Here is a 25,562-nt window from a genome sequence, read left to right as displayed (position 1 = left end):
TCAAGGTTAGCTACACATTTCCCCGATCTTCCAGGTAATTTGTAGATACCGTCCCAATAGAACTTTTCTTGTTTGAGGGCAAACCATTCAGAGACCCAATTTTCCACTTCTTCGTATGTTCTGAAGTGCTGCTCAGAAAGTATGTGAACCATCGATTGGAACAAGTTGTAATCTGAAAGAGCAAGGTCTGTTGAATACAGTGGGTGGGTTAATACTTCCCAGGCAAGACCTTTTAACATGTCTTCAACTGGTTTTGAAGTGTGTGATGATGTGTTAGCATGAAGCAAAATTACTTTGCCGTGTCTTCTGGCCTATTCTGGTCATTTCACAATCAAAGCATGGTTCAAAAATTATTTGTCGGTAGCAATCAATATTAATAGTTTCACCTGGTTTTAGAAGCTCATGATACACCACATCTTCCTAATTCCATGAAACACAGAGCACTGTCTTCTTTCTGAAGCGATCTGGCCTTGCAGTCGATGTTAATGGTTGACCTGAATCAACCCATGATTTTGTGCATTTGAGATTCTCAAAATAAATCCACTTTTCATTGCCAGTCACAATTCGATGCAAAAAAACTTTCTTTCGTGCCATTGAAGCAACATTTTACTTATGACTTTTTGGTTTTCTATTTGTCTTTCATTCAGTTGATGTGGCACCCACTTTCCTTCAAAATCTTTCCCATTGCTTGTAAATGATCGGAAATTGTTTACTGAGCAACTTTTAATATTTCTGTAAGTTGTTTTAGAGTTTGACATGCATCTTCATCCAATAATGCTTGTAATTATTGTCTTCAAATTTTTTCAGTTGACTTGAACTTGGCATAGTTATCCTATATAATAAAAGCCTAATATGCTTAGTGTCCAGTCATCCATTCAACCAACCAAAGCATAATATGTTAAGGTTGCTCAACTGCTCGCTAATAATATGTTAAGGCCGCTCAACTGCTCGCTATGACGTGCACTGACCACCAGGGGGCAGATGCTCTGACTGGTAGGTTAGCTTGCTGCTGAGGTCTGGCCAATCAGGACTGAGCAAGATGGGCCGGACATACTCTGGACCCCTCATGGGATGTCAGAGAGCCAGTTTTGGCCTGATCCGCTCAACACAGGAGCATCCCCTGCTAGTCACTATGCTACCACAGGGGAGCACCACTCAGCCAAAGCTGGGCTCAAGACTGGCAAGCACAGCAGCAGTGGTGGGAGCCTCTCCAGCCTCAGTGTCAATCAGACATCCCCCAAGGGCTCTTGGACTGCAAGGGTGCAGGCTGGGCTGAGGAACGCCCCCACCCCGGAGTACATGAATTTCATGCACTGGAGCTCTAGTTTATATGAGACATTTGTTTATGAAATTTAAATGCAAATCTCAAAAGTCAGTATATGTATTTAAAGGTATACATATATACATATTTAATATCTATGAATCATTACTCAGATTAGCTATTTCAAAAACGGCTTTAAAAATCACATATCTTGACAAATAATTAAATACATATTTACACACATCTTTACATACTCGCATGTGCAAAAACACTCAAACATATTACTTGTATGATACCCACTAAATACCAAGTGGAAATCAGTGTCCACTGATTTTTGAAAATTTTTTAAATTCTTTTAACAATTAATTACTAATCTGAATGTAAAGCATTTCAGCATCATCATAATATTGTATAATGTGAATTTAACAAGAATATGAATGTAGTATCCTAGCATAAAAGGAAAAATAACAAAGAAAATAATTGTTTTTGTTTTTCTGGAATAAAGTATTTTACAAAAGTAGATTAGTTGTACCATTAATGAACTGTTTTTTAATTCCAGTTACAAAAAGAACCCCATTAGTACAGAGGTGTTTATACCAGGCAAATAAGTGGTAAGTACAATTTTCATATGAGAATAAAAATTTTAAATCTAGGCTTTGAGGTGGGGGTAAACATAACAAATAGAACAGATACATTTTATTGGAATTACACTACATGATAAACTTCTCAGATGGAAATACCTTTGCAGCAGATACTAATGAGTCTTTATTTCTTTGCCTTTCTTCCTCCAAACATTTTTCCAATATTTCCTATAAATGATAAGACAAGACACTAAATGTATTATTTGAAGTAACCAAGCATATTATTTCCCACTCTGAGCAAAGCTAAAGCATTACCTTCTGTTCTTGAGATTGCTGTACCAAAGCTTCCTTTATTTTTTCTTTTAACAGATCCTTCTCTGTATCTAGCATTTCAAGGAGCCTCTGATGCTACAAGGAAAGATAAATGGATTATGATTACACTCTGTGATCTATAATCTCTGAACAAGGTGGAATTCATTTGCCCAAAATATTGTATTTAACTACAGATTCAAAAGCTGAATCTAGAAAAACAGTCAATTTTATGTGATAGTTTATGTTAGAGCACAGAGTTCATGTATTTACTTTTATTCCAATGTACTAGTGAAAAAACACACAGAACCATCAGCAAGTTATAACAAACTAAGTACTTAGATTTTGAATGGCGTTTTCTTATGGGGAAACACAACAAAAAAATAAAATATATTCCTATTCTCATGGATTTCTCTTTCATTTACAAAGGGCAAATACTATATTTTCTCAGATTTATAATGCTATTTATATAGAAGCTTCCTTTAAATAAAAATTAACTCCGATACCCAAAATTTAAAACCAGATTTATGTCTTTCAAAATAGTTCTAACGTTGGTAACCTCTAATCTATTTTATCTTTATGAATTTCACTATTCTAGATATTTCATATACATAAAATCAAACAGTAGTTGTCCTTTGAAACTTGCTTATTTCACTTAGTGTACAGTTTTCAAGATTCATTCCAATTGTACTATGTATCTAAAGCTCATTCCTTTTCATGATTGAATAATAATCCATTATAGTATATACCACATTTATCTGTTCATCTGCTGATGGACACTTGGCTTGTTTCCACCTTTTGGCTATATTTAAATAATATCACTAGAACATTCACATACAAATATCTATTTAAATCCCTGTTTTCAATTCTTTAGGTATAAATCTAGGAATAGGACTGCTGGGTCATAAACCAGTAATAACTCTGTTTAACCTTTTGAGAAACCATCAAACTGTTTCTATAGCTGCTGTACCATTATACATTCACATGAACAATGAGAAAGAGTTCCAAATCTCTTCATATCCTCTACAATAGTTGTTACTTTTTTGCTTTTTAAAAAATTGTCATTTTAGCCGAAGCCGGTTTTGCTCAGTGATAGAGCGTCGGTCTGAGGACTGAAAGGTCCCAGGCTCGATTCCTGTGAAGGGCATGTACATTGGTTGCGGGCACGTCCCAGGAAGGGGGTGTGCAAGAGGCAGCTGGTCGATGTTTCTCTCTCATCAACGTTTCTAGCTCTCTATCTCCCTCCCTTCCTCTCTGTAAAAAATCAATAAAATATATATTTTTTAAAATTGTCATTTTAGTAGTTGTGAAACTGTATTTCATTATGGTTTTATTTCCCTAATGATTAAGCAAGTTAAACATCTTTATAAATGCTAACTTCTACTTCTGACACTAACTCTCCTACTCCACTACACTATTATTAATATTATCTTTACAAAAAGAGAAATGATTACTGCTCTTTTTGCCGCCTTAATAAGGGCCTATAGTAGAAGGTGCAATGGATTTGAGGTTTGTTCACTGACTGGGATTCTGCCAGAAGTAGGGATGTCTTTCCTCTCTGGGATAGAGATTAATTTAGTTATTTTACCACAATAAACTAGAAATTATTAAGTATTAAGAGAGAGCTTAGCCCCTAAATTTCAGCCTCCCTTCATTTTATCTAAAATATAGAACATATCGAGAGATTGGCTACATTAGTTATCCCTTCTGTATCAATACAGAATTCTTTAATGGTCCAAAAGGTTCAGCAACTGGAAATGGTTCACATGATTTGTGAAGAGGGATGATGGTGAATACATTTTTTGTACCTTATTAACCGATCATCCCAAGGAAGGGAAGTTCAGAACTGCTTTTGTTACACAGAAGCTTAAATTGAACCAATGGCAACATCCAATCATAAGTCTCACTTTCAAATATTTATAATTGTTAAACAAAAATAGACTTTCAACAAAATTTGAAGGACAGAGACTTACAGCATTTTAAAAACCATTATAAAAATTAATGAAATTTATACAAGTACATTTCATCCAAAAGTAGTGAAAAGTTTGCTACATTTTACTTATCCAAAATATTCTATTGATTGCTTCTTAAAATTATATTGTAATTTTTAGCTAATGAAGAAACAAATGCAAACTACAAAGTTATATTAATCTTAAAGAGCACTTAATGCAAGTGTGTCAACGTCAGGCCTTTGAAATTTAGCCTAAAACAAAAGGTACTCAGAAATAGGTTATTCCTTTTTCCCCCTTTGCAAGAAATTCTTCCAAGTGAAAAATGTTTGATGCAAACTCAAATATAAATATAGAGGTTCTGTGGTTTTCACTGATTCCTGTAAAAAATTATACATATAAAAGCTCTTTTTTCCTGGAATGTGAGTCACAAGAGATATTGTAAACAGACTTAATCACAGTCACAGATGCACAGTTTTTTGTCTATTAGATTTTAGACTAAGCAGTCATGGAAGCTCATGCTTAGTTATAGTTATCCATGTATCACAGGCCCACAAACTTCACTTTACTTTGTATGTTGTATGTTGTGTGTGTGTATGTGTGTGTATGTGTGTGTGTGTTTGTGTAGTGCATAGTCTAATGCAAACCCGAGAAGCATCTTCTCATAACTTCTATAAATCACAAACATTGAACAAGATCAAGTGACCTGGCAGGATAGTCTTAAAGCACATGCTCATGCATCCCTCCATTTAATATGATTTGAAAGGGGCTACATAAATTTAATAAACATCCTAATATAAAGTAAGTCACAGACATTTCACCCATTCATGGGCCAACATACTGAATATTATTTGGAAAGAAAACCTATAAAGATAAACTTTGAGATTAAATGTACTTGAAGCATTTACCACAAGCCCAATAATATAAACTTTTTAAAGTGAATAAAATAAAACTATACTATAGGCTACACTAGATTTACTTCACCCAAATATCATAGATACATTTATAATAGGCAAGAGAAAATGTAAGCAAATAAGTTAGTCACCCTTTCCAAAAAGGCATTTGACTTAAGGGAATAATATAAAGGAATGAAACAAAAATTGGAGAAACATCAGCTTTATTGAAAAGACAGGGCTAGTTTATACTTCCATAATGAGATTTCCATATTTGTATAGTGTATATTTTAGTAAATGCCAAAGATATGTCACAATCCTAAACTTATGCAGAAGAGTATTTTTGCTTCAATCATTTTCAAGGGAAATAGCTTTTAAAAATGCAAAGAAATTCTGTTATTCCATTTGCCTAAGCACAATGCAGTAAATGTATTTCAACATAACAGTAGCCTTCAAATGGTATTTGAAATGGGTACGTGAAATAAATGACCCATGCATATAAGATAATCCCTTTAACAAGAAGGGAAAAAAGAGAGATGTATGCACTTCATGAAAAATGTAACATAATAGTGTAGTACTTTCAGGAAACAGTTTTTTAAATAATAAACATATATATATATATATATATATATATATATATTTTATTTTTTATTTTTCAGAGAGGAAGGGAGACAGAGAGATAGAAACATCAATGATGAGAGAGAACCATTGAACCCACACTAGGAATTGAGCCCGCAACATGGGCATGCACCCTATCAGGCATTGAAATTTGACCTTCTGGTTCGTAGGTTGATGTTCAACCACTGCACCATGACGGCCAGGCAATAATTTGATGCTATGCTTAACTGTTATAAAAATGTTCCTGGTCCCTGCTTTCTATTCCTAAGAATTTGTAATCAGAAAACACTATGTAGATAGCCCTCTATTTTTCATGCTGTAGATCTCATAACCTTCACATTCAAACTTTGCACAATAATATCCCTATACCATTTAAAATAAAACTTTTTTCTAAAATCAGTTGACAAAAAAATATTCTAACTTATTGCAAGGAGAGGATCTGGTGAACAAGAAATAAATTTTAGGAGCAAAATTTTTACTGATTGTATTGTTTCTTATATTATTGTAGAAATACAGTTTTGTCCATAGATATATATGAAAAAGAAAAAGTGCTGATGCAAGCATGGAGAGATGAGTGTGATAAAATGAATGCAATTATAAGATATAAATGATTAAACTTGTTGAAAGGAATGGATTACCACAATAATCGGATACTTGCTGAACCAAGGTCAGTCTATCTAAGGCACATGTGTCAAACACAAGGCCCTCGGGCCAAATCCGTCCCGCCAGGCCTTGCAATGTGGCCCGCACCGCGCTGTCATCACTGCACTCCGCTGCATTTCCATCACAATGACAGTTTATGACTGTTCAGTAAACCATTCGGCCCGCAATTTAGGCTGGATTTTAGATTTTGGCCCCTTCTCTGATTGAGTTCGACACCCCTAATCTAAGGCCTATCATACTGAAATAACTTAACTGAAGGGTCTAATAACAAAGGTAAGGTATAGTTACTAATGTCATAATTTTGCTACTTAGGAACTGAAAACACAAATTATGTATGTTTAATCAAGTACAAATGTAGGGGGGCTACATATAATATAAAATAATAAAACAGCATTATAAAGATGTATACAGCAACATTCCTTATAAAAATACAAAACCCAAAACATTTTAAATGTCCAATAAGAAAGTACAGTACAATAAACTATGCTGTGTCAACTAAAAGAAGTATCATGTTGTCATTAAAATAAGTATAAAATATGCATCAATATCAAATTATGTTTATAAAATAAAATTACTTAAAGACATAAAATTATTTAAAGCCATCATCATTATTGTAACTATATATATACTATTGCAAATATACATACATCCTATCTAATAAAAGAGTGATATGCAAATTGACCACACCCCTGCAACACCCACCAGCCAATCAGGAGCAAGTATGCAAATTAACCCAACCAAGATGGCTGTGGCCATGGACCTAGCAGGAGGCTTGGGTTTCCCCTGCAATGGAGGAAGACAAGCTCCCGCAGCCCTGGCCTCAACTCAAGGTTACAAAGTTTCAATTATAGAAGATAAATCCCAACAAAAATGGCAGTAGCCACAGAGCTAAAGAGAGCAGGAGGCTTGAGTTGCCCCTGGTGATGGAGGAAGCCAAACTCCTGCAGCCCTGGCCTCCACTCCAGGCTACAGAGTTGCAATTATAGAAGATAAATAAATCCCAGATACCAGGACCTCCACATGGGTGGGGGAGGGAGGGGGGAAGAAGGGGGGAAACGTGGTCAGCCTGCAAACCATCACAGGCCCCTCACCTAGGCCACCACATGCCCAAGGGAACCCCCACCCTGATCTGGGACATCCTTTAGGGCAAACCAATCAGCCCCAACCCATGCTCCAGGCCTCTATCCTATCTACTAAAAGAGTAATATGCAGATTGACCATCACTCCAACACACAAGATGATTGCTCCCATGTGGAAACAGATGGCTGCCACTAGATGGCCAGCTCGGGAAGGCATTTGGGAGGAACAAGGCCTACAAGAGAGGGCAGTTGGGGGTGATCAAGCCTGCAAGGGAAAGTAGTTGAGGGGAAACTAGCATGCAGGGGAAAGCAGCTGGGTGGTACCAGGCATGCAGGGAAGGGCAGTTGGGGAGGGGGGGTACCAGGCCTGCAGGAAAGGGTAGTTAGGGGCAATCAGGCTGACAGGGGAGCAGTTAGGCATCCATCAGGCTGGCAGGAGAGTGGTTAAGAGGTGATCAGACTGGCAGGCAGAAGCAGTTAGGGGCAATCAGGAAGGCAGGCAGGCGAGCAGTTGGGAGCCAGCAGTCCTGGATTGTGAAAGGGATGTCCAACTGCCCGTTTAGTCCTGATCCCTACTGGACATCGCTCGAGGGGTCCCAGACTGGGCTGAGGGACACACACATTTATTATATATGAATAAATATTGAAAGGGATCACAAAAAAAATAATGCTTTATTAGGGAACTGGTGGGTGGAATACTCTTTTTTTAATAATTTAATAATGTTTTTATAAAAATGCAAAAGAAATGTACAGAACAACTTTACTAAAAATGGCAGTAAGAATATAGGATTGATTTACAGTGGAAAAATAAGTAAACAGGAAAAACACTTGTTTAAAATACTTTAAAATAACTAAATAAGTAAACATACATTTTTTTTTGGTCTACATTCTAGGAAAAAAATTTAAACTGTTAAAATTAAGAATGTCCCACAGATAATTTACTCCTTTGGCTAAATTTTATAAGTACAAGGAAACAAAGGCACAAGGAAAAATTAGGATTGTTTTCTTGGGAAAAATATAAATATATTTTCTCAAGTCTCACCTATTGGCTTATAGTATAAAATAAGCCATTTGGAACCCAATTCTTTCCATAAAATAACTCTAACATACACTTTTAAAATCTAATTTATCTTTGAACTCATTTCACCATATTTTGGCTATTTTCTTATATATATATTGCTATACCTCAATGTCCACATTTCTCTAGATTTTTAATAGTTTCTTCCTATCAAAAATATTTTATGGATCAAAGAAGATTGAATAAAAACTGTATATTTTTCATACAGAACCTTTAATAAATTAGTGAACATTTTCAAACCCTAGACAGGGATAGAGTATACATGGCTTCCTGAAAGTGTTTCATTATCATGTTTTTCCACAGAAACACCTTTTTAGATTTTAACTCCGAGATGTGGTTTGAGAAGTGGTCCTTTAAACCATTATTATCTTGCCTGTCTGTTTATTTATGAACTGATTTTAGCAATTTGAAATTAATTATGAATGTAATTAATGATAAGCTCACTAAAACATTTCTGTGTTTATATTTTCATAAATAAAAATGAATTTTATACTTTTCTGGTAACATGATATAAAGTATATCATGGAAAATCCAGCATAAAAATGTTGGATGGAAAAAACAAAACAGCTTTTTAAATATTGTTGAGCTGGCAAAAAAGTTAAATAAATAGACAAAAATGATGAAAAGCACAAATTCCTAGAGGTAAGCAAGCTTTGCATCCAGTAACTGCACTTAGGAGATCTGAAGAATGCTGAAACATTGGAGTTTTGTTTTTAAGGGACCATGCTTGCAAAAAGAAATCAAACTGTGAGGGCTGAACTGGGAAGTTAGTGAGGAGACTCTTGCAGAAAACTAAGATGACTAAAAGGCAACTCTCTAAGTGGGTGAACTAGGAAAATACAACAAAGAAAATCTGGAAGGGACCTTGTAAACTCAGCTTTTGTTTTGAATTTGGAGGGGACGCACCAGAACAACTCATACAGTGTATTTGCAAAATGCACATCTAACAAATTTGTAAAGTCTCAAAAGTATGAATAAGAGAAAATATATTTAAAAAACATGTATATTTGTAAAATAAAATATTGTAATACAATGTAGACTCATTGAAAATTGAGGCTCCATGTTTGACTTAAACTTCAATTTAGACAAAATAAAAAACTATTAACAAAAAGACAGATCTGAAGTGATTATATAAAATGCAAAACACAAAGAATTTAAAAATATGCTACAGAAGAATGAGAGATCATCAAGAAGATTTGACAAATTAAAATAAGAGTTCTGGAGGAAAATAACAGAGAGAATGGGGAAGAGGTAATTTTCCCAAATGAAGAAACACATATATACTCAGATTTAAAACTCAACACATAATAAAAAATTAAAAAACACACCAAATAATATTATGATGAAATAGCATAACTCAAAGTCAAAATAGATTATGTCATCAATCATAGAAAAAAGACTAATACCTATAAAAATGGTAACTAGTATTAACCCAGAATTATTATTTTTGCTGTGAATCTAAAGTTGCTCCAAATAGTAAAGTTTAAGATTAAAAAAGGTCATCAGGCCAAATTAATGATAAAAATTCAGTTATACTTTGTTTATAATAGTTATATCTGAACCCAGAAATACTGATAATTGATCAAGGGTAAAAAGCTTTAGGCAAATTCTAACCAAGATAAAACTTAGTGATATTAATATCAACAACAGACTTTAGGTCTTAGAATTAAGACATCACAGAAAAATGATACCAGGAAGGTGAAACAAACATAAATTTGCATGCACTTAATAATATAACCTCATAATATATGAAGCAAAAATGGACAGAACTACAAAGGAAAACTGACAAGTTCCTTTATCATATTAACGAAAAATCAGTACAGTAAGTTAAAATTTGAACATAACTCATAGGTTTGATTAATGGATATATATTAACACTACACAATGCTTACAAGCATGTATATGGATTAAAAAGGGGCCACATACTACCGTAAATCTGACAAACTAAAGGGAGGCTGCATGGTGTATTTACAAACTCAAGAGACAAAAAGTAATCACATAAGATGGTCTAAACATAAAAATTTTAAAACACTACCGTGTTTCCCCGAAAATAAGACATCCTCCGAAAATAAGACCTAGCACATGGAAAGATAAGACATCCCTGAAAATAAGACCTAGCGCAACTTTGGGAGAGAAAAATTAATATAAGACACTGTCTTATTTCCAGGGAAACAGGGTAAAAGCAACCCATGGTGGATAGTCATATCCTAGGCTTGTGGCTTCCTTGATAAAGGTTAATCTTTTCCTTAAGTGAGTTTGTCTACTGTCTTTTTGCATCTAAGATAACAAACCTTGGGAATGTCAATCTGCTTTTCCAGATCCCTCAGGGCAGAGCAGTCCTAAAGCAGGAGACCACAGAACACCCTCATGGTCACACAGTTTTCCACATATCGTCTCTATGTGCTATGCCTGACAGGTTAATTATTAATATCCTGCACCCACCAATGTAAAACAAGTACCTACGTGTCTCTCCATTTTACTTTTTATCCAGCCCCAGAGATTTCCATGCTTTGCTCTCTCCTGTCCCATTAATCTATCACCAATAGATTTCATATAATCTTCTTAATATCTCCTCCTTCATTCTAAGGTATAAAATAAGCTGCAAAATTTCCATTCTCCAGAGCATTTTCTAAATCTGTTGAGATTTTACTTCCCAAATACTGTCATTAGTTTGGCTCAAATCCTACATAATAAAAGACTAACATGCAAATCGACTGAACAGCAGAATGACCAGTCGATATGGCACACACTGACCAGCAGGAGCAGATGCTCAATGCAGGAGCTGTCCTCTGGTGGTCAGTGTGCTCCCAACAGGGGGAGCACCACTCAGCAAGAAGCCAGGCTCATGGTTGGCTAGCAAAGCAGCGGTGATGGGAGCTTCTCCCACCTCCGCAGCAGCACTAAGGATGTCCGACTGATGGGGAGTGAGCCTAAGCCATCAGTCAGATATCCCTTGAAATCTCTTGGACTGCAAGAAGTTACAGTCCAGGCTGAGGGACCCCCATCAAGTGCACAAATTTTGTGCACTAGGTCTCTAGTAAACTTATAAAAATTGTCTATAGGCTTGGACATTTCTTTCATCAATATATGGAACAATTACAAAATTTTGCAAATTAGTGGGTCATTTTTACAATGAAAGATTCAATGAAGTTTAAATATTCTCTGACCCCAATGAAATAATTAGAAATCAATATTTAATAGAGACTGAAAAATGTCATACTTAGAATCTTAAACATTCTAAAGATAATTTTACACTGAGTTAGACACACATTTTTCACAGTCAACTATAGGACTGAGCAACTGAAAGGAGTTTTTAGAAGTAAATAGGCAGGTTTAGGGAGTTCTAGAAATAAAGGGGGTCCATGGGGAAAGGCTGCAAAGTTGGAGGGCTGGAAGCTGCCAAGAGTCATACATTCAGGGAATAAGGGGGGGAGGGGTGGGAGCCAATAAAGGGAGAGGAAGACTCATTCACAGAGTAAAGGAAGAAGGCAGAAGATAAGGGGAAAGCCATAGAAAGTAAAAAAAAAAAAAAAAAAAAAGAGAGAAAAAGATTTTCACAGGGAATAGAGAATTCTACCACAAAAGGGAGAAAAAAGATGGGGGACCCCCAAGTGGGGTCTGAGCTCTGAAGCTACTATAGTGACCAATCAGAGGGGATTATCAGGATACAAAGAACTGTAGCCTTTATAAACCTTAGGAAAGAGGAACTTAGTGGGTTACTCCTTGAAATCCCCTCTCAAACATGGGAGTCTATGCTTGTTTCCCAATAAAGTTCCACTTTTTCCTATACCACCTTTTGTCTGTGGCTTCATTCATCAAATCCACCTGAACAAGGACCTGGGGAATCACATTTGCATCCTGCACAGAAGAAAATTTCAATGTTTTCCGACTACAGGACATCACTGCATGGGCAGAGAAACAAGTAGAATATGAAATAAATTTGACCACAACACATATGTATGTGCTTCATTATAGAGGAATGGGTTAACTAAACTGTAATGTAGTTTATTATCCCTTAACTAGTAATCTTTAATGATATTTCATGTAGAAAAATTTAATTAAACCTATATACAACTTTTTAAAGTTCCTTTCTAATATGTACACAATTTCTTTATAGGAAAGAGTGAAATGTCTATTTTTTCTAAATAATGAAATAATGATTTGTATAAATATATATAATGTTAAAAATCAGATTTCTATTCTAAGTTCTGAGTTTCTTTAGATAAGTAAAAATACCTGCTTTTACAAATTATCTAGAATGTGCAGATAATGATAGGGACAAAGTAGAATGTATCCTAGATATTTAGGATACTGCCTTTATTAATTTCATTAAGCATGTCAAAACACTAATTTTTACTATTTCCTCCCTTTGTTTTATTTCCACCCTCTCCTTTTCTCTGTTTTAAAACATTGGTTTGTCCTTTTGTTATGCTCTGGCCTTAATAAAAATCACAAAACAAAGCTGAGTATTTAACATTATGTTTTTTTAATCACATTATTTTCCCTAATAAAAATAGGTACTGTAATTTAAGATTTAAAAAATACATACTTATAAATTATTAAACAATTAACTTTTGTAATAGTCTTCCATAAATTAACTTATTATACTAAGACACCTAGTATTTAAATCCAGTATGATTAAATTTCTGGCAAAATATACAATGTACAATGAAATCCTATCTAATAACGAGGGAATATGATAACTGACCCTCTCACTGTCACAAAAACAGCACCCACAGGCAATAAGGAAATATGCTAATTCACTGCCCCATCCTCAAAGATGGTGGCACCCACAGGCAATAAGGAGGGAATATGCTAATTCACTGCCCCATCCTCAAAGATGGTGGCACCCACAGGCAATAAGGAGGGAATATCCTAATTGACTGCCATGCACTCAAGGATGGTGGTGCCCACTGCCACAAAATGGTGGCACCCATTCCCCTCAGCCTACCCCAGTTGGACCCAGCCACTCCGCATGCCTTCCTCCAAAATCCCCTAATCCCCTCAGCCTCCTAGCTGCCCAGGGCTGGCTCCAGGCACAGGCAAGCCTCTGAGGCCTGCTGCCCAGCCTCCCAGGGCCAACCAAGGCTCAGGAAATCAAAATATAACATATACAATGAAATCCTATCTAATAAAGAGGGAATATGCTAAATGATTCTCATGCCATCTCAAAGATGATGGCACCCACAGTTATTAAGTAGGGAATATGCTAATTGACTGCCCCACCCTCAAAGATGGGGCTCTGCCAGCAGTGGTAGCAGCAGAGGTGTGATGGAGGTGTAGCCTTTCCCTGATTGTTGAGTCACCTCCTGCCCCTAAGGGCTCCCAGACTGTGAAAGAATTTTCATACACCAGGCCTCTAGTTATTCAATATCACAAAAGGAAAACAAAACAAAATTTTCACTCAACATTTCTATATGATGTATCTTAAAAATACATGTACAGATTGACTACAAAAAGACATTAGGAATTTGAGAGAAATGATGAAATGATTTTTAAATCTTGATTTTGGTGGTAGCTACAAAACTAAGTGTCAAAAATTAAAAAGTGGTACACTTAAAATGGGTGGTTTTTACTGTATACGATGTATGCTTCAATAAGCTTGATAAAAATACACATACACTATTAGTGAGTTATTTTTTAACTTAGACTCAATTTAAGTTTATGATCTTATAGATATTAGGGTTCAAGAGAAGTCCTACCAGTTACAATTGCCCAAAGATATCCTTTCAAAAAAAGAGTATTGGATTAATATCTGACTCTGATAACAGCAAGCAACTGTCTTTCTCTAAACTATGGTAAAAGAAAAAAAAGCAGTGGTCACCTAAAAACTGTACACAAATATTATTGGGAAACTAATTAAATAACTGTCCTAAGTGCAACCTGACCAATGCTTTAACAAGGTTACAGTTTGAACCACACTAATCATCTGGTTTGCAAGATTTCCTGCTGGACATCAACACTAACCACTCTTTAGACCCAAAACCACCTTGGGAAATAGCTGTGGCTAAGATTTACACAGACCAGTAATGGACTAAATTACTGGTTCAGTTGAAAAACAGGTCATAAGCATATATAACATGACAGAAATTGAAAAGTCAATAAAAAGAATTATATATCAGACTCCAAGCCCCACTCCTCAAAATTTAGCTGAGAGTTTTAAGACTAAAGTTGTAGGAAGACTTAAGTCTAACAATTTTCTCACATAAACTTTACAATTATCATGAAATACAGATTTGGTGAATAACATCTTGGAAAATATGATCACATTTTTAATATCTTTTATATAGGAAATAGAGTAATTCTATCCACGTATTTTCTTGAATTTTTATACATTAATCTAGAAGAGAACAATGTAAAAAAAAAGTCTCTTTTTTCTATGCAAGATTAAGGTATTGCTTAGCTAAGAAGGATAATTTCTTCAAGCAGGATACATTATATTCTACAGTCACATAAAATACACATTTTAAAATACAACACATTCCATTCCCCCCCAAATAAACTATATTTCTATGAAGTATATGAGGGTAACATAGTAAACATAGGTAAATGATGAGTGAGCATATTATGTAATTAGAAATATAATATTAAGTACTAACATCAATAAAAGACAGGATAATTAACAACAACAACAAAAAAACAATAGGATATTCATAAGGGTTTAGTCCTGGTCCTGATCAATTTGTTTATAAAAGGGACCAATAGTTTTCAAATTCTGTTCTGCAGAGAACTAGACATCCCCATTCCCACTTCAAATAGAGTCACTATACACTGACTATTATTAAGATCTCTGAATGCATAATAATCTGGCCACTCAGTGTATAGTGTATATCCTATATAATAAAAGGCTAATATGCAAATTGTCCCCTCAACCAGGAGTTCAACCAGCACACAGGCTGGCCAATCGCATATGTTCTCTCCCCTTGGCCAGGCTGGCCGAACCCCACTCATGCATGAATTCATGCACCAGGCCTCTAATATATGTGTGTGTGTACAAACACTCACACACACATATACATACACTGAATGGCCAGATTATTATGCATTCAGAGATCATAATAATCTGGCCACTTAGTGTATGTCTTTATTACTTTTATTTGTGAGGAAAGTTTTCATTACAAATGAAAACTTTTAATCTAAATAAAGTTTTGATGGCTAAATTTGTAAAGTAGATAATCAAACCATATATTCACACTTTTACTTTCAGATTTGACATGTAAAAAGCTGGGAATATCACTTGAATTCTTAAAACAAGTAAAAATCTGAACAAATTAAGATCAATGATGTGCCTTAGATCCATCAAAGAACTCTCACAGAGCTAACTGCCACACCAAAATATACTAAGGTAGAAAAATCCAATAAGACACAAACAAGATCTTCCTACCCAAAACAGAAGCTGCTGAACCCATAAACTGGTAGGAACACTTACATGATAAATTTGAGGAATCGCTGGAGACTGAATGAGACTAAGAATGAGAGTAAGAACTCTTGGGGGGTTGATGTCATAAGGTCCCCATATTCTTATGAGTTTTCTCCCCAGAAATCTGATCAGGATCTCAATGTGAAGAGTCAAGAAATTTATTCTCTACTCCTGATAAAGGGAGTAGAAAATATAACCACTGTGAATTATGCTCAGGTCATTCTCCATAATAAAGGCCTATTCTTTAAGTAAAAAGACTTTAATAAAGCCTTATAAAACCTTCCACCTCCAGGAAAGGCATTACCAAGATTCTAGCTCCCTCTAGCCATCTTGTGTCTTATAAAAAAGGGGAGGGTGTGTGTGTGTGTTAACTAATACTTGTAAAGGACTGGACCCACTAAAAGACAAATATTTTTATCATAAAGAATAGGATGCTTCCCTGCCCCAATGCCATACTAGCATAACAGTGGATAATAGCTGAAGGAGCTGTAAGATGCAGACTCTATCTAAGGAGGAATTCTTATGGAAGCCAAAGACAACAAAGGAGATAAGAACAAGGACCTTTGGACCTTTAGGAGTCTGAATTCCTGAGGCAACTTACAACAGAACACTTTAAACACAGCTGCTCACTTCTGACAAAATCACAGAACTTATCACTAAAAGTCTATTTACCATAATTTCTATTACAAAAACATGTTAATATTTTTGAGGTATAATTGACATATAACATTAGTTTTAGGTAATGTAATTTTTCAATATTTGTATATACTGTAAAATGATCAAAATAAACAGTTAATGTCATCACACATAGTTACAAAATCATCTTTTAACAAAAAAATTAATAGGCATACTAAATAGCTATAAACATCTCAAGGAACAAAAAAAGCATCAGAACCCATTTCAGAAAGGACAAAGATTTTGGAATATAAGACTGGAAATTTAAAATAAAAATGATTAATATGTTGAGGAATCTAATAGAAAAAAAAGATAATATTCAATAGTAGATGATTAATATATAGATGGTAACTCTTAAGAAAGAATCAAAAGGAAGTGCTAAAAATTAAAACAGTAAGGAAGAATGTCTTTGAAGGGTTCATTAGTAGAGTCAACCTAAGAAAGGAAAAAATCATGAGCATGAAAATAGGTCGATAAAAACTTCCTAGACCAACCGTGTCAAACTAATGGCCTGCAGGCCACATGTGGCCCACAAAGAATATTTTTGCAGCCCAGTCCATATAACCTTTTGTAAGAAACATTTTAATAAAAATTTCATAATTTTTACAAAATCCTGTTATACATCATTAATAACAAACTACAAGCTCACTAATGACTGACTACTATAATCGTGTTCCATTCATTTCCCTTATGTGCCTTATGTGCAGGTACACCATTTCTCTCCATTAATCCTAGCAGTGAATATTTTAGCAGACAATTGCCAAGTCATTAGTCTTGTTTTGATTTGTTTCCTGTGCACAACAGGAAATATATTACTTTTGGAGAATAGGAAACATAGGCTCATTTGCATTATGCTTATTAATTTATGGTTATTCAGTGTCTGATAAGTTAATGTTCAAGAATTTTAATTTTTATTAAAATGTTCTATTATTTTATGTTAACGATTATTCATTTATTTCAGCCCTTTGTATTCGTATGTCTCTATCAAAATAAACCTATGTTTCTATGAAAATTGAAGTTTTTGTTTTTTGTGGCCCACAAAACTTAAACCTTGTTTATCTGGCTCATGTTAGAGTATGAGTTTAACTTGCTTGCCCTAGACTAAAGTGCAAAAAGAAACAAAAATAAAGAGGAAAACAAAACAAAACTACAGAGCAGAACAACAAGAACTGTGAGGTAATTTTAAAAGGAATAACATATGTGTAATATTTGAAGTGATAATAGATATATTTGAATAATAAGAATTAAGATGGTATATTTAAATAATAAAAAACTTTCTAAAATTAATAACAAACATCAAACCACAGATCCAAGAAGCATAGAAAAAGAAAAGCAAGATAAATACTAAAAACCTACACTTATATATTATATTCAAATTGAGTATCACTGAAAAAGAGGAAATTGGAAAAAAGTCAGAACAAAAAATAAATTTGAAAATAAAATGTATATGAGGAAAACCATCAAGATTACAGATTTATTTATTTTTATATTTTATTGATTTTTTACAGAAAGTAAAGGTGAAGGAGAATTAGCTGCCTCCTGTACACCTCCTACTGGAGAGAGAAGCTCGCAGGTGTGGTGGGAGTTGCTAGTTAAGCAACAAAGAGGGAAAATGAAAGTAAGAGAGAAGCCCTTAATCACTGACTTATGGGCAGGCGGTTAAAAATTAAGAAGCACTGTTCCTCCCTATCCCATTTTCCCACAGAAAGGTGCACAGGTGCAGATTATTTGAAGTAGCACAGAAGTGAAAGTCATCTTACTACTGTTGGAATCCTGAACAATAGTCTTTGACAGTTTTATGGACCTGAGGGTGGAGGTTGAAACAGGCAGTCAGGAGGAGCAGTGCAAAAGTACTGAATACTGAGTCAGAGTGGGGGAAAGTGAATACTGAGTCAGAGTGGGGGAAAGTATCTTTAAGGTTTCTCCCACCTATTCCCAATAAGGAGGCCTAAGCAGAAGCACCTCAAGAAGACCTCTATCAAAAGTTTCAGATAAAGAGAAATAGGAATGAAGAAGGCTGAGCTAGGAATGCAGCTATGCAAAGAGCATGGCCAGTGTACTTGAATGTAATCCACTGATTGTGTACCACCCCTAGTGAGGAACGAGTATTTTTTCCCCTGAGGCCTTACAGGTAAAGCCTTGGTAACTGCCTAAGGTCAGGTCTGAAAAGCCACATACAGGTTTTTTACCAGAAAGTGGACTGAAACACATGCTACTAGGAAAAGTGGCTCATTTTAGGGAAGAACATACAAGTGTCCACTGGAACTTTATCTAATACTAGAGGCCCAGTGCACAAAATTCGTGCACAGGTAGAGTCTCTAGGCCTGGCCAGTGGTCAGGGCCAATTGTTGGGGCCTTCCAGCTGCAGGCCACTCCCCTGGTAGGCAGCACACATCATAGCAAGTGGTCAAACTCCCAGTAGGTCAAACTCCTGAGGGGATGATTTGCATATTAGTCTTTTATTATATAGGATTATATGCAAAGTTAGACTCTATAGGGGAAAAATGTGAAATATAAAGTTAGTAAGAAAAAGTATACAGATAAGCCTTTGCATGTAAGGATAATAAAGGAATTGTTAAATAAACGTAGTACAAACCATAAGGCAATATTTAATGAATTCGATTATATTAGACTTAGGGATTTATTAATTTTTTTAGCAATAAACACTAATAACAAAGTTCATATTCCATTTACAGATAGAAGATATAAAACCTTTTAGGGATTAATATTTAAATTTACAAAGAACTCCTGAAAGTTGGCAAAAAATATAGATCAACCTCAATTTTAAAAAAGACTAATGAATAGGGGATTAATTGAAAAGGTAATCCTCTAATATTAACAAGTTTATGATAAGAAAGGCAAATTAAGAATGATGTTATTCATTATTAAAAGAGTAAAAATTAGAAGCTAGGTAATGCCAGGTTTGGGGAATGTAGGAATCTGTGTATAGCTGTCACCACCATTCTGGAAAACAAATCGGCAATATTTACATAGATGCATGGCCTATCATCCAACATTTACACTCTTGTATGGAGATGATGATCAACAATTAATGGACAAATGGATGAACAAACATTTTGTTCTTGCGCTTAACTATAAGAACACATAAAAATTATTGGGTTGGTAAAGAGTTAAGAGATAATCTAAAACTAGCTCCATTATGAGAGTAGAGAAAATATGGAGGTTACAACTTTGAAAAGTGAATTAGATTTATTCATAGAAACAGATGCTAAAACATGGGAAATCATGTACATATATAAACAGATTTTAATTTTAAAAGCACAATGTATAGTGGAATTTAAAAGCATAGACCTTAGTGGAAAAAAAGTAGAAAACAGAATGAGTTCTAACATAATACCATTTTTTTGCAAAATAAAAATATGTACATACAAAATAACACAGACTGCAAAATAAAGGCAGATATTAAAATGGTTCCACCAATGAGAGTGAAGACAGTATGTACACACACACACACACACAGATTTGCAAGATCCAATAGGATAATATGTAATATGCCATGAAATGATGAACTGGGGAGTATGATTAACTCTCTTCACTTGAGGTTGTCAGAAAAAGATTACAATTATCCTGATAAAGTAAAAGACAATATTACTGACAACTAACCTAAGAGGGAAAAGTGTTAGCGGGAACAAGAACCACATTTTGCAAAACAGAGTTGAGTCACAAAATAAATAAATTGTGTTGGACTAAACCCATGATTTGCATAAAAGACTATCTGAGGTCAAATCTTTTATCAGTACTTCACTTAGACCCATATACTATAAGCTAAGAGCACAGAAACAGTAATCATAGACAAACTCACGTGTTCTAAAGATCACAAACTGTTCCACTTTTTAAATAAATTCTTACAAATCTCTTCAAGACCATTCCATGACTAATTCTAGCCCCCTTGAATCCTGTAATATTCTTCCCTATTTGCCCTTTTAAGATATTCATAGTTCCCTTGGTATATATTATCCCTTGTGCAGCAATCTTATAAACCAAACTTTGTTACACTATAGGTGGGTTCCTGGCAGCCTTTGATTTATGGGCATTAATAGCACAGCATTATGGGATACACAGAAGAAGCTGCTCTGGAACAGCTGAAGGCTGCTGCCATTATAAAGCCTTCCATTTACTCCAGGTCCTTTTTTCTTTCACTCTGAGGAGAGCTGACAGGATTACTATTTTGTGAACAACTATACACTCTTCATGTAGCTCTTCTAGGTAGTCTAATCTATTTGTTTCATTCCAACAACATCTAAAGTGAAATGCAAATATTAAATGAGTTAATACAGTAAAATGCTTAGAGTATGCACCACAATATAATGTGAGTGCTGTTTTAGACATACTACTTATAGTAAATCTGGTAATTTCATAATCTGAACCTCAGTCCTCACTTATCTACTTATTTCCTCTTTTACTGCCACTCATACAATCAAGTGTTGTAGGCTCTATAATAATGGTTAAATCACAACAGGAATAAATGGAGAATTCTTAAGTACCCATACAAACATTTTTGAGATACCTAAAGGGTCAACATTTTTGTTATTGTTGTTAATAATAATTGTCACCCGATGACATTTTTTCCATTGCTTTTTAGAGTGTGTAAGGAAGGGTGGGAAAGGGAGAGAAAGAGAAACATCTATGTGAGAGAAACACATGGATTGGTTGCCTCCTGCACATGTCCCAACCGGGGCCTGGGAGCAAACCTGTAGCCCAGGTATGTGCCCTTGATTGGGAATCAAACTTTGATCCTTCAGTGTGTGGGCATTCTAATCATCGAACACAATGCATCATCATTTCTTGAAACAGACCTTGAAATTAAGCAAATAATGAGAATTTATTTTTTTCAAATGGTAAGAATTTAAATGAGAAATATTTCAAAGTTTGATTTAGCTAATCCTTGTGACCAATGAAATAATGCTGTGTTTTGAGTATACAAGTAATAAAACTATTTTCATCTAACAACTACTTCTGATTCATGAGATTTAATTATAAGATGCCAAAAATAATAAATAACTATCCAATATAAATTATTAAATTATGTGATAGATAATCCATTAAGTATAAAGATCTTCCTCTTTACATCAAAATTGTTAGCATTTAAAACAGAACATAAGTTATTTAAAAAATCTCAAGGTAGCCCCAGAGACTCAGTGGTTGAGTGTAGACCATGAACCAAGAGGTTATGGGTTTGATTCCAGGTCAGGGCATATGCCTCATGGCAGGCTTGATCCCCAATAGGAGGCATTCAGGCGGCAGCCAATCATCGATGTTTCTCTCCACCTCTCTCCCTATTCCTCTCTCTAAAATCAATAAAAAATGTATTTTAAAAAAAAATCTTAGAGTAAATAAATTCAATGGGTAGATAAGTGTTCTATAATAAGTAGTTATTTTACTATTATTTCTGCAATCTACTTCCAATACTTTATGTTCTATCGTATATAATAAAGAGGTAATGTGCAACTTGACCATCACTCCAACACACAAGATGGCCGCCCCCATGTGGTCAAAGATGGCTACTCCCATGTGGATAAAAGATGGATGACACAAGATGGCCAGCAGGGGAGGGCAGTTGAGGGCGATCAGGCCACAGGGGAGAGTAGTTGGGAGGAACAAGACCTGCAGGGGAGGGCAGTTGCAGGTGATCAGGCCAGCAGGGGAGAGCAGTGAGGCTGGCAGGGGAGGGCACTTAGGGGTGACCAGACCAGCAGGAGAGGGTAGTTAGGGGCAATCAAGCCAGCAAGGGAAGGCAGTTAGGGGAGGCCAGGCCAGCAGGGGAGGAAAGTTGGTGGTGACCAGGCCAGCAGGGGAGGACAGCTAGGAGCGACCAGGCTGGAAGGGGAGGGCAGTTAGAGGTGATCAGACTGGCAGGGGAGCAGTTAGGTGTCGATCAGCCTGGCTGGGAAGTGGTTAGGGCATGATAAGGCTGGCAGGCAGAAGCGGTTAGGGGCAATCAGGCAGGCAAGCAGGCGAGTGGTTGGGAGCCAGCAGTCCTGAATTTTGATAGGGATGTCCAACTGCCTTTTAGGCCCAATCCCACAGGCAGTTAGACATCATCCCTCCAGGGGTCTCAAATTGGAGAGGGTGCAGCCTGGGCTGAGGGACACACACATACACACACACATGCACAAATTTTGTGTAACAGGCCTCTAGCAAGTTAATAAGTATTTCATAAGAAATTTTTTCTGCCCAAGGAATTAATTTTATCCAGTGATATTTTAAAGAAACATACCTAAGATATTGGTTTATAGAAATAAAAACATGCTTTTTAAAAAATTGTCAATATAAAGGTAGACAATTTGTTTAAATATTCCCTTTAAGAATGGAAGTAAACAGCCTAACACAATATATATATATATATATATATATTTTCATGTCCCTAAGTATAGTAAAAAGTCTTTATGTATGTAGACAAATGAGGAAATTCCAAGGCAAGAATGATAATGTAAACTATACTCATGCCCGTATCTATTTGGATCTCCATTCAGCAAATGACCAGGTAATGCAATATTTAAAATCACAAAATATTGAGGCCAGAACTTAAAGAATACTTAATCTGACTACTCATCCAATGCTTAGAGCTCCTTCACAAATTTTCCATTTAATGACTATTGTTGTGACAAGGTTATTCCAAAGAAAGGTAATGAGAAAACACTACTCACTACTCCTTTATTAGGTTAAACCATATGAAATAGCTATTATTTTAGGTAAAAAGAGTCTAATATTTGTGATTTCATATCAATGTAATAGAGTTAGGTGAACCCTAATACATCTTTGTACTTTTGTGTTCAGTTAAAATGTTTATCTCTGCTTTCAATACACTGACCCTAGAATGATCCAAAGTAAGTCAATCTTTTTTTTATATATAAAAAAAATTCGAAATAGGTAACTTATTTCAGGTAGTGCCTTTAATTGTCCTTCATACTATGTTTTTTATGTCCCTTTAACGCTATATTCACTGTCCTTTAAATATGTTCCAATTTGAAAATAAGCTTTTAAAAGAATAGCACCTAGTACTAAAAGGAACTATATGATATAAGTTCTAAAAGAGTGAGACTCCACTCTTCTTCCTCCCTCTCATCCACCCCCTTTGGAAAGTTGATTTCAATGATATCAAAGTAAAATTATATTAGTTTTTAAAATCTTCTTTGAAAACTTACTACATAAAATCCCTAAATGTGAAATACATGTTATATTGCTAACTTGGGATCCTAATCCTCTACTGATGCTTAAGTTTTAAGTATAATGCTAATATTTATTGCTTTTGAATTTCACTTGGATACGGCCCAACTATGCCATTCTCCAAAATAAATGTTTTCAATACAACTTCATACCATACACAAATGTGAAATTGAAATATATTTCAATATATTCCTTTAAATCATTAATAACATGCTGAGCAGAATAGGAATGAAGTTAGTACCCTGTGGCATTTCAATACAGACAATCCCACAACTTGTTATCACTCCATATATATATAGTGTGGCCACTTAATCAATTCTTTATCTAATGTCCTTTTCCTCATATGTATGTTCACACTTTTGTTCCCAGTGATCTTGTGAGAGACTTCATGTATTAAAGTTTAGATACTCTTTACCTGACAGACTAGGCTAGCAAAGCTCTCCCCTAAAAGGGTAATTTTAGCTGGACAATATTTTCTTAGCCAAACAACTTTGGTTCCAGAAGTTACCAGTCTTCTTTAGAAATCCATCTGGAATCATGCCAGGGATCATCATTACAATCACCAGTTAGTGAAACATTCTTTTTGAACGTTAAGAGTACTTTTCCATTTCCAGTCTCAGGTACTTAGCTCATTTTTTAAAAATGCCTCAAGATCACAGGCCATGTTTCACTACTTTCCTTTGTAAGCTCCTTGACCAAAATTTGCCTAGACAGGCAATCATGCACATGTTATTGGCCAATTGGTGCCCAGTAACAATCTTTTCACTAATCTAAGGCTTCTGTTCTCTTTGAACATATCCTCTGTCAAAAACAGTGATCTTTGTACTGAGGGAGAGCAGTGACAGGGAAAAAGCAAAACAAAGGAATTAGAAAACTAAAAAAAAAAAAAAAAAAATTACACAGGAATTAAGGAGTTTTAACTTCTTCTTATCATTACAAATTTTCCCCAAAGAATTGAGTAGAACTGTTATTTCCGTAACTTTCTTCTTAATGTAAATATCACAAGTTATTTTAAATTGGGATAATAATCTGCTTATTCTCTCAGAGGATATATTCAAGAGAAATAGTAAGTAACCTCATTATTTTCTGTTTAGTAGATTTCAATGTAAAATTCCACTGCTTTATTCACTCTCTTAAATTTACTATTATATGAAATGTGGAGAATAAAGTAAATTGAAGAATGTAGTAAGGGAGAACAATAATTTTATGGCTAGCTACAACCTGCCAACCTTTGGGGCAATAATTAGCAGGTAGTAAAAGGTATTTTTCCTTTAGATAAATAGTCTCAAGGCACAAGTTTTTAGCCTATTTTATGAAAATGAGACATAAGTGATCTGGATGGTTGGTTAAGAATGGATTAGAAGAATACTACAATTCTTATACAAGTAATAAAATTAGTGTTATTGGTTTATACAATTACATATAAAATTAAGTAAAACAAAAGAGTAATATTTATCATTAATTCTTGTAAAATTTGGATTTTGATACCTAGCCTTTTACTTATCCTGTCTAATAAAAAAGTAATATGCAAATTGACTGTCACTCCAACACACAAATGGCCGCCCCCATTTGGACACAAGATGGCGAGCAGGAGAGGGCAGTTGTGGGCTATTAGGCCATCAGGGGAGGGCAGTTGGGGGAGACCAGGTCACCACGGGAGGGCAGTTAGGAGCAACCATGCTGGCAGGGGAGGGAAGTTATGGGTGACTGGGTAGGCAGGGGAGGGCAATTTAGGGGGACCAGGCCTTCATGGGAAGGCAGTTGGGGGCAACCAGGCCAGCAGAAGAGGGCAGTTGGGGGAGACCAAGCCTGCAGGGGAGGGCAGTTGCGAGAGACCAGGCCTTTAGG

At 35.3% G+C, this 25,562-nt stretch overlaps 1 protein-coding gene across 4 annotated transcripts in view; it reads right to left on the bottom strand.

Annotated features, from left to right (window-relative positions):
- The window catches only part of CCDC91 (coiled-coil domain containing 91), a 254,814-nt gene that overhangs the window by 69,583 nt on the left and 159,669 nt on the right, over positions 1 to 25,562 (bottom strand). For all 4 annotated transcript variants that reach the window (XM_045587880.1, XM_036456857.2, XM_045587881.1 and 1 more), the window contains 2 exons: positions 2,158 to 2,250; positions 2,002 to 2,070 (listed from right to left, as the gene is read on the bottom strand). In XM_045587880.1, coding sequence (XP_045443836.1) covers positions 2,002 to 2,070; positions 2,158 to 2,250 — 162 coding nt within the window. The remainder of the gene's footprint in view (positions 1 to 2,001; positions 2,071 to 2,157; positions 2,251 to 25,562) is intronic.

This window comes from Pipistrellus kuhlii, unplaced genomic scaffold (genome assembly GCF_014108245.1).
Source record: "Pipistrellus kuhlii isolate mPipKuh1 unplaced genomic scaffold, mPipKuh1.p scaffold_m20_p_3, whole genome shotgun sequence".
NCBI lineage: Eukaryota > Metazoa > Chordata > Mammalia > Chiroptera > Vespertilionidae > Pipistrellus > Pipistrellus kuhlii.
Note: the sequence above shows the minus strand (reverse complement) of the source record. Positions and strands in the feature narration are given on the sequence as shown.